Genomic DNA, 8,565 nt, shown 5'->3' on the forward strand with positions numbered 1-8,565 from the left:
ATGATCCCCAGACTGTCACTGAGCTCAGGCTGAGCAATTCTCCCTCTGGCAGATGGGCTCACTAGCATTGGGCCAGTGATCACTTGGAGGTGTCAGTCCCTCTGCACCCAGGACAGACCTCGGGCATTGCCACTGTTTGCTCCTGTAGAACCCAGCAGGAGCTGAAATTCTCATTTCCCGGTGGAAATAGCCAAATGATGCTCAAAAATCACAGCGTTATTGAGAGTCAAAGAGCAGCACCTGGCTGCGGGAGAAGCAGCGTGAGGAAGAGCAGCCAGGCACAGCTGCCAGCTCCTGCCTGCAGGGCCCTGGGCAAAGTGCTGCTTGGCAGGACCTGGGGCTGCAGGCAAAAGCGCCAGACTGCAGGTGTGCCTCCCGCTTCTGGGGCCTTTGCTGACCAGCACTGTCACACACAGCCGAGGGATGGTTCCAGTGCGGGAGGGATGAAGGGCTTGCACTTGGCTGAGCCAAATGATTTGGGAGCAGAGGCTCCTCCTGCCTCACCCTGCAGGGACTGGAGTCTCTGCCAGCCCAGCTGCAGTGGCCAAGCACCAAGGGCTGGCTGAGTATGTGATTCTGAGCAGAGCAGGAGCATCCCATCACTGAAACCCATGTCAGCAAGTGTCCTGCTAGCTGTGGTCACACGCTCACTGGAAGGGGCAGCCTCTGAGCTCTGGGACTCAGTTTTCCTGCACTGGTTCCAGTGGCATCAGCTGTCCCAGCTCCCAGTGACGCAGCAAGAGGCCCATGTCCCCCCTCAGTGCCCCAGGACATCAGCCCAGAGGCCCCTCTGGCTCAGGGAGGAGTGGGCATGGTGCCAGATGGAGATGGCAGGGGGGTCCCAGCTAGGGGGAAGCTGGTGTTCGCTGGCGGCGGTGGGGTGAGGCGTCCCAGGCCCTGCCACTGTCCCATGCAGGGGAGGGACAGACTCCTTGAGCTGCTCAGGTCTGGGACAGCCCCACTGCTTCCAGCCTGGCGTGCATCCCCATGGACTGCCTACGTGCCACAGGGCACGTCCCCAGCGGGGACCCTGGTCCCTCCAGTCCCACAGTCATGGGGAAGAGGTGACGGCGCAGGGAGAGATAACAGGTAGGGAAACAGGAGACTAGGACAGAGGAGAGGTGGTGGGTGTGGGGAGAGGTGATGAAAATGGGGAAAGATGATGGGTGTGGGGGAGAGATGATGGGTATGGGGAGAAGTTGTAGGTGCAGGGGATCAGGGATCTCAGTTCTGTTCAAACCCCTGTCTCAGAGGGGAAATCAGTAGGAAAAACAGCAACAAACCTTGGGAGAGCTGGGCCTGCAGATCTGCCACCCCGATGTGGCGAGGAGCATCACCTGAGGCCGGCCAGTCCATCCTCTCACCCTCCCACCGTGGGCAGCCCCGGGGAGGTGGTCTGGCTGTTTGAGGCGTCCTGAGTCCAGGTTGAGCGTGCAGAGGATGTGCCACACGGTGCCCAGTGCCGGACCTCGGGCATCCTTAGTGCCACCTGCTCAGGCAGGGGCTGGGAGAGCTCAGGTGGGCAGATCTGAGCTCAGCAGCCCATCCCCAGTGCCAAGCCACGGGCAGCCTTTGTCCGGCTCGTTCTGGGGGGATGCAGGGGAGATGTTGGGGGGGATGTCGAGGGATGTTGGGGATGCTGGGCGGATGTCGGGGGATGTTGGGGATGCTGGGCTGCCCAGCCTGGTCGCTGGCTCATCTCAGCGGAGCTTGGCAGCCGCCCCGGGCGCGGGGGGGGGGGGTGACCAGCAGAGGGCCCGGCGCTGCCGCTCCCCAGCGCGGCTTTTATTCTGCCCAGAGCTCTCCGGAGAGCCCAGAGCAGCGGCCGGAGCCGGACAGAGCGGCTGCTCCTCCGGACGGCTCCCTCGCTGCCTGCAGCCCCGGCGTCCCTGTGCTCGGGGCTGCCCTGTCTCCCAGCAGACGCTTTCTCCGGAGGGTGCGGAGGGGACGATGCCTTCGCCGCCGCCGCTTGTCCTCTTGCTGCTGATGCTGCTGGCACCGGGGGCTGCGGCGATGCGAGGCAGGGCTGGGCAGCCTGGGGAAGGCAGCACCCACCGTGGCCAGGGTGCAGATGGAAGTAGGACTCTGCCGATGATTTCCCGGGACAGTCCAGAGGTCCAGGTGATGAAGGAGAGGCTGCGCCGGGGGACGGAGGAGGACTCCAAGTCAGTGCAGCAGTACGTGCCGGGAGTGCGGGTGGAGTTCCCACGGCCCCTCAACTCCGCCAGCCTGCACCCAACCAAGGCCCTGCTGCCATCCAGCACGGACCCATCTGAGCAGCAACAAGGAGTCCCCACGGACGGGGAGGGGGTAGAGCCCCGAGCCAACCTCACCACCGTGTCCGACAAGCGGTTGCAAATCCAGAACCCCTTGTACCCGGTGACGGAAAACTCCTACAGTGCCTACGCCGTGATGTTTCTGTCTCTCATCGTCTTCGCAGTGGGCATCATCGGAAACCTCTCTGTGATGTGCATTGTGTGGCACAATTACTACATGAAGAGTGCCTGGAACTCCATCCTGGCCAGCCTGGCTTTCTGGGACTTCCTTATCCTCTTCTTCTGCCTGCCCGTGGTCATCTTCAACGAGATCACCAAGAAGAGGCTGCTGGGGGACGTGTCCTGTCGCATTGTACCCTTCATGGAGGTAAGGGGCTGCGCAGGGCCCTGGAGGGCTCAAGGACTCGTCTCCCTCTTGCTTTGGGGACAGTCCATGCTGCTGGTGGCCTGGCACAAGCGTTGTGTGTCCGAGAACCCAATTGCATGGCACAGCAAGGAGCCGAGGGACAGTCTCGATATTGACCTTCCCTTTCCTTCGGCCCCAGGCTATTCCTCAGGCTCTGCAGCCAGCACCAACACTGCCAGGGCTGGGCAGATCCCATGAAACCTTCCTTTGTCCAGCCAGCATGGGGGCTTCTGTCCATGGGGTCCCTCTGTCTGTCTGTCCCTGTCCCAGCCTGACACCCCACAGCCTGTGGGCTCAGCCCCACATTGTGCTGGCCCAGCACTGGCTGTGGTGAACTACTGAGGATGGCCCCAGGGCAGGGGGCTGTGGGTGGGGCAGCACTGGGGTGGGAGAGCCCAGGAATTGGGTTTGGGAACCTGAGATCTTTGATTGTCCTCAAGCCTCACACGTGATGGGTTGCCCGCATTCGGGGTGAGCTGGGGACCCGCTGAGAAGGCTACAGGGACTGTGGTGATGGGAAGGCAGAATGAGCAAAAATGCCCCAGATGGTGTGATTTTGCATGGTTCTGCTCTTGCATTGAAAACAAACCCTCACTGTGGGGCATGTCCCATGCTGCAGGGACAGCTGGGATCTGCTGGTCCCCTCCATGCCCACATACAACAGACAGACCCAGCCTGCCTGTGTGTGTTCTCTGGGGCTCCAAAGCCCAGTTTATTGAAGAAGGGTGCAAACGCAAGGGTGGAAGAGATCAGATACACTGTCAGGTCCACCCCCTCAGGCTTGGTCAGGCCAGACAGGGTTCAAAATCTGCCCATCCCACCGAGTGTCTTCTCCCATGGTCAGTGCCCCCGACAAGACATAGAAAAACCAGCTGCAAGCTGAGGCCACAGCTTGTGCTGGAGGGCCCCAGGGCTGCTGCCCTCATTCTTCCCAAACCTGATCAGGTTGTGTGAGAGCACTGACACGCCTTGGCACCCATGCCCAGGCCAGCCCTGCCCTCCCAGGGCTGTCACCAGGCTGGGATGTGACCTGGCCTTCAGTCATCACCAGACCTGTCTGTGCCCATCACCAGGACTCAAGCCTGCTCAGAGAAATAACAGCTGGAGGGAAGAGAGAGCAGGCCTTGGCACTCAGACAGGGAAAGCTCATGGCTGCAGAGGCCTCAGTCATTACAGGCAAAGAAATGACCCCAAGACATTGACGTGTCCCACCACAATCCCCTCCCCAACATCCCCTTCCCTGGTCCGGCTTCTGCTGGAGAGTGGGACCCAGGGCTCTGGGGTGGAGGACCTGGCTGCATCCCAGTCCCTGGGTGGCCAGATTATCCTCTCGTGCTTCACCTGACAGCAGCTGCAGGTTGGGGTGATCCAGCACAGGCTAGATGGAGGGTAGACATGAATCTGGATGGGCTGGCACAGCCCCACTGCCAGGGCTGTGAGGTGAGCAGGTGTGAGGCCATGGCTGCAGCAGTGGTCCCAGTCTGTCCTGCTGCTCCCCAGTCCTTTGTGCAGGGTCTGCGGAGGCACAGGGGCTCCTGGACATTCATGGGCAGCTTGGCTGTGCACGCCCCTAGCAGGGGACCCCAGCAATTCCACTGGGTTGTTTGGACGCAGGCCTGGGGTGATGGACCCGCACCCTGGGTATCCTGCCAGACACAGCCCTAAACCTGCAAGTTCCAGCCCAGCACAACAACGGGGTGTTTGCTAGAGATGTGCAGCCCCCGCCTCTCCGCACTGTCTCCCCTGCTCAGCAAGCAGGAGCTGTTCATTTCTGGAGATCTCCCACCCCAGCCTCTTACTAAATGCAGTGAGTGCCCCATCCCTATCCTCCCCCTCAGGCCCCTGACGTCACAGCCGAGTTGAAGGAGGACTCAGAGAGGGGCAGGAATATGGACCCATGTTTTGCCCAGGCAGGCAGGCTCAGCACCCTGGTAAGGATGGGAAGGAAAGGGTGATGTCCTCAAACCAGACCCCTTCCTGAGAAGAATCTGCCACAGCCTGTCTCTGAGTTGCTTATGGGGTCCCTGGCCATGTCCCTGTGGGTGGCACCTCCAGATACAGTGATTGAACAGCACCAGGGTGCCCCTGAGACAGCTCGGTCCCCGAAGGAGGCAGGAAGGACGGTGGGATGGTGGGGCTGCTGGAGGATGGGCACAGCACAGCCCTGGGGATTCACAGTCCTGCTGTGGTCCACCCAGGAGGCTACTCCTGCTCTGCCACCCCAGCTGCCAGTCCTACCCTGCCCTCCTGCCTCTGGTCCCCAAAGCAAGGGCAGAAATGGGCTTCAGGGCTTCTCTGTTCACCTGGGACCCAGCACCTGCCTGGGTAGGAGAGCCTGGCCAGGCCAGAGCTAAATCCCCAGCCCAGAGTCAGCCACGAGAGAGGAATCAGTCTGCAGTCCAGCAGTTAGTGTCCAGCCTTTCAGTGTGGGACTGCGCAAGTGTTTCAGGCTGCTGCATGAACTCTGTAATGAGCAAACCTTCTGTCCTCCACTTTGTAGCAACTCAAATGCCCTGTGGGAGGGCACAAAGCCAGGTTTTTGGAGCAGAGCTGGCTACATGGGCTCCTGGTGACAGGCGGTGTGCAGGGATGTGCCTGGGGTGACCAGTGGCACCAGCTGCATCCCTGCCAGGGCACTGGGGAGGATGCTCTGCCATGTCCGAGTTACGTGCCAGGACTGAGGGGACCGGGAGAAACAAAAGAGCCTGTGGGAGGGTGTAGGGGGAGAGGAAAGGCAGCAACACAGCAGCGCTGGGATGGCTGCAGCTGCCAGCCAGGGAGCTGGGCAAGTGTGCTGGGTGTTGACTGTGGGGCAGAGCAAGGGGTCTGAATGCTCAGGGTGGCTCTGGGCATGGGGCTGAGGAGCTGAGACATGAGCAGGTGGTTGGGTGGTGGGGCTGGGTGCAGGATGGTGATGCTGGGCTAGTGCCCCGATGTTGTGTCGGGGGGGATGCTGCTGTGCATAACCGAATGGTGATGCTGGTGCTTGGCATCAGTGTGGGCCACAAGCTGGTGAAGGGGCCAACGCAGGACCACTGGAAAACGTGGGGGTAGGGGCAGGGGGGGCAGTGCCAGACCTGGCTTGGGCTGCTATCCAGCCACCCTGCAGAGCCCTGGGTGGTTTCCTGAGTGCTCGGAAGGTCCTTCAGCACAGGGTGACATTTGAAGGCTTTGTGAGGCCAGGAATGGCCACAGGGCTGGGGGGCACCAGCATGTGACTCTGCCATTTTTCTGGCCAAGGGCTGTGGGACTTGGCTCCGAGCAAAGCTGAAGCTCTGGGGCTGGGACTGTGAATGCTGATTGTGACCTTCGGTGCCTTGCCAGCCCTCCCAGAGCCATCGTGATTCCTCTGCCTCCTTTGGCCTCTTCCCTTTGGCAAAGGGGATGTTTTTCCTGCCATTCTCAATGCAGCGGAAATTGCCCCAAGCTGATTTGTGACAACGGTGCCTTCAACTCGTTTGGCCTGTCCGGGAAGCAGCAACTCTGCAGAGCAGGGCAGGGACAAGCCAGCTTGGGGCAGCTTGGGGGAGGCTTGGGGACCCTGGGAAGGTGTTGGTGGGTGTGATGGTCCCTCTTCAGAACAGAGGACTGATGGACATTCCTGCTATTCCCACTCCAACTGGACAGACAGACAGACATCCAGCAAAGCTTCTCCCTTCTGCAGAAAAGGGAGCTGGGTAGGGACAAACAGGTCAAGGGACATTTTTATCCACTGCCCTTTCAGGAGTCACAGAAAAGTGGCTCTAAAGCTGCGATGCAGCTGCAGGTTGTGACCTCCCTACAGCCTTGGAGGAAGGGTCTCAGGCTGTAGGTCTTGGGTAGCCAGGGGTTTGCCACCAGCCTGGTGAAGTCAAGCCCCCTGGGACAACCCTGCAGCACGGCCCACTTGTTCTGCCTCCCCCCCTCGCCAGGTATCATCGCTGGGAGTCACCACCTTCAGCCTCTGTGCCCTGGGCATCGACAGGTTCCACGCAGCCACCAGCCCCCAGGCCAGCGCCCGGCCCATCGAGCAGTGCCAGTCCATCATCGCCAAGCTGGCTGTCATCTGGGTGGGCTCCATGACCCTGTCGGTGCCAGAGATCCTACTCTGGCAGCTGGCACAGGACACGTCGCCTGTGTCTGGCATAGTGACGGAGTATTGCACCATGAAGCCCTCGTCCAACCTGCCCGAGTCTGTCTACTCGCTGGTGCTTACCTACCAAAATGCCCGGATGTGGTGGTACTTTGGTTGCTACTTCTGCTTGCCCATCCTCTTCACCGTGAGCTGCCAGCTGGTGACCCGGAGGATCAGCGGCACCGAGAAGAAGAGCGAGTGCCGCGGGACCAAGCATGGCCAGTGCGAGAGTCACTTGAACTGCACCATCATCGGGCTGACCATCATCTACGGGCTCTGCACCACCCCGGAGAACGTCTGCAACATCGTGGTGGCCTATATGTCCCCTGACATGTCCAAGCAGACGTTGGACCTGCTCAACCTCATCAACCAGTTCTTCCTGTTCTTCAAGTGCTCGGTGACGCCCATCCTGCTGCTGTGCCTCTGCAGACCCCTGGGCCAGGCCTTCATGGACTGCTGCTGCTGCTGCTGCGAGGGCTGCAGCCCCGACACTGCCTCCAGCGAGGGCAGCGCCGACAGCAAGCTCAAAACGGAGATGTCCTCCTCCATCTTCTTTGACAAGCCCCGGGAGTCCCCTCCACCCCTCCTGGCCCTCGGCACACCTTGCTAAGTGCCACCGGGAAACTGTAGAGATCGTTCCACCACCTCCTCCCAAGACCAAACGTTTTGCCATTAGTGCCTGTGTCTGGACGTGGAACAAGCAGAAGAGACAGCTCAGGGGGCTGCGCCGTGGGCTTCAAACCCCATCTTGGGCAAGTGGGGCTTGAAATCCCAGTCCCCGTGGCTACATTGGCAGCCTTCTTGCCTCTGCCCAAAGGCCAGCAAGGACATCAGCACCCTCCCATCCTGCCTGCCTGGCCAGGCTCAGAGGGGTTGCTGCTCTGGAGATGGAGTTGTGCCAGAAAGGTCCCATCTGAAACTACAGAGGGTTTCCATGGCGGTTTGCAGATGACATAGCAAACACAAACTGCCCTTGTCCTGTCCTGTCCCCTCCTGCCAGCCCCCTCCACAGTAGCGGAAGGTCCCAGTGATTATATCCCACCGGATCCAAGCAGTGCCCTGTAAGAAAGAGCTCAATAAACCAGTAACCTAGAGCACGTCGCACACGCAGCCATCCAGCACCGCCGAGCAGAGCCCCGGGGAGCCAGCGTCTGGGGTTGGATGGTTCTTTCCTAAAACCTGGGGGCTCTGGGGTGGGCATGGGCAGCTGGGTGGGTGTGAGGGCAGGAAAGCAGCCGTGCCAGGTCAGGCAGCACCCAAGGGAGATGGGGAAAGGTCCCCAGCCCTTCTGCCCTGCTCCCTCTGAGGTGATGCCGAGCGAGCTGGTGCCAAGCCAGCCCCTGGGAGGGTCTGGGCTTGGGGTGGTTTGTAGAACTCAAACTGGTCCCAGCCAGCCCGGCCTAGCACTAGGCTGAGGTGCTCTGCAGCCTGCAAGGCAGGCGGGTCACCATGCAGGACCATGGTGCACAGTCCCACGTGGGACCACCCACCCCCAGCACCCCCTGGGGAGCCCACGGGGTGAGCACATCTCATCCACACAGCCCCGTGCAGGGCTCCTGGCCTTCATCCACCTGCCCATCGCAGGGACAAAATTGTCCCAGGATGTTGATTTCAGGGTATCAGGGTTTCCAAGCCCCACATCCACCCCCTGCCCAGGCTGAGGGCAGGCTGGCCATGCCAGCCCCGACCAGCAGAGCTGTTAAAGCTCCTTGTCCTGCCGCTGGCACCCGCCCCAGCCCACGAAATGCCGGGGCAAGGGAGACGGTTGC

At 60.9% G+C, this 8,565-nt stretch overlaps 1 protein-coding gene across 1 annotated transcript; it reads left to right on the forward strand.

Annotated features, from left to right (window-relative positions):
• Positions 1 to 1,593: 1,593 nt before the first annotated feature.
• Positions 1,594 to 7,890, forward strand: GPR37L1 (G protein-coupled receptor 37 like 1). Its single transcript, XM_074850546.1, has 2 exons — positions 1,594 to 2,643; positions 6,594 to 7,890. The coding sequence occupies exons 1-2, from the start codon at positions 1,606 to 1,608 to the stop codon at positions 7,404 to 7,406; spliced, it is 1,851 nt and encodes a 616-aa protein (XP_074706647.1). The 5' UTR covers positions 1,594 to 1,605; the 3' UTR covers positions 7,407 to 7,890.
• Positions 7,891 to 8,565: the final 675 nt, after the last annotated feature.

This window comes from Strix aluco, chromosome 25, assembly GCF_031877795.1.
Source record: "Strix aluco isolate bStrAlu1 chromosome 25, bStrAlu1.hap1, whole genome shotgun sequence".
Lineage (NCBI taxonomy): Eukaryota > Metazoa > Chordata > Aves > Strigiformes > Strigidae > Strix > Strix aluco.

Bases quoted from the DNA above. Each gene is read 5' to 3' on its own strand.
- GPR37L1 (XM_074850546.1), top strand. From the start codon at position 1,606: ATGTTGGGGGGGATGTCGAGGGATGTTGGGGATGCTGGGCGGATGTCG. The intron at 2,644-6,593 runs GTAAGGGGCTGC...CCCCCTCGCCAG, and splicing joins GCATTGTACCCTTCATGGAG to GTATCATCGCTGGGAGTCAC.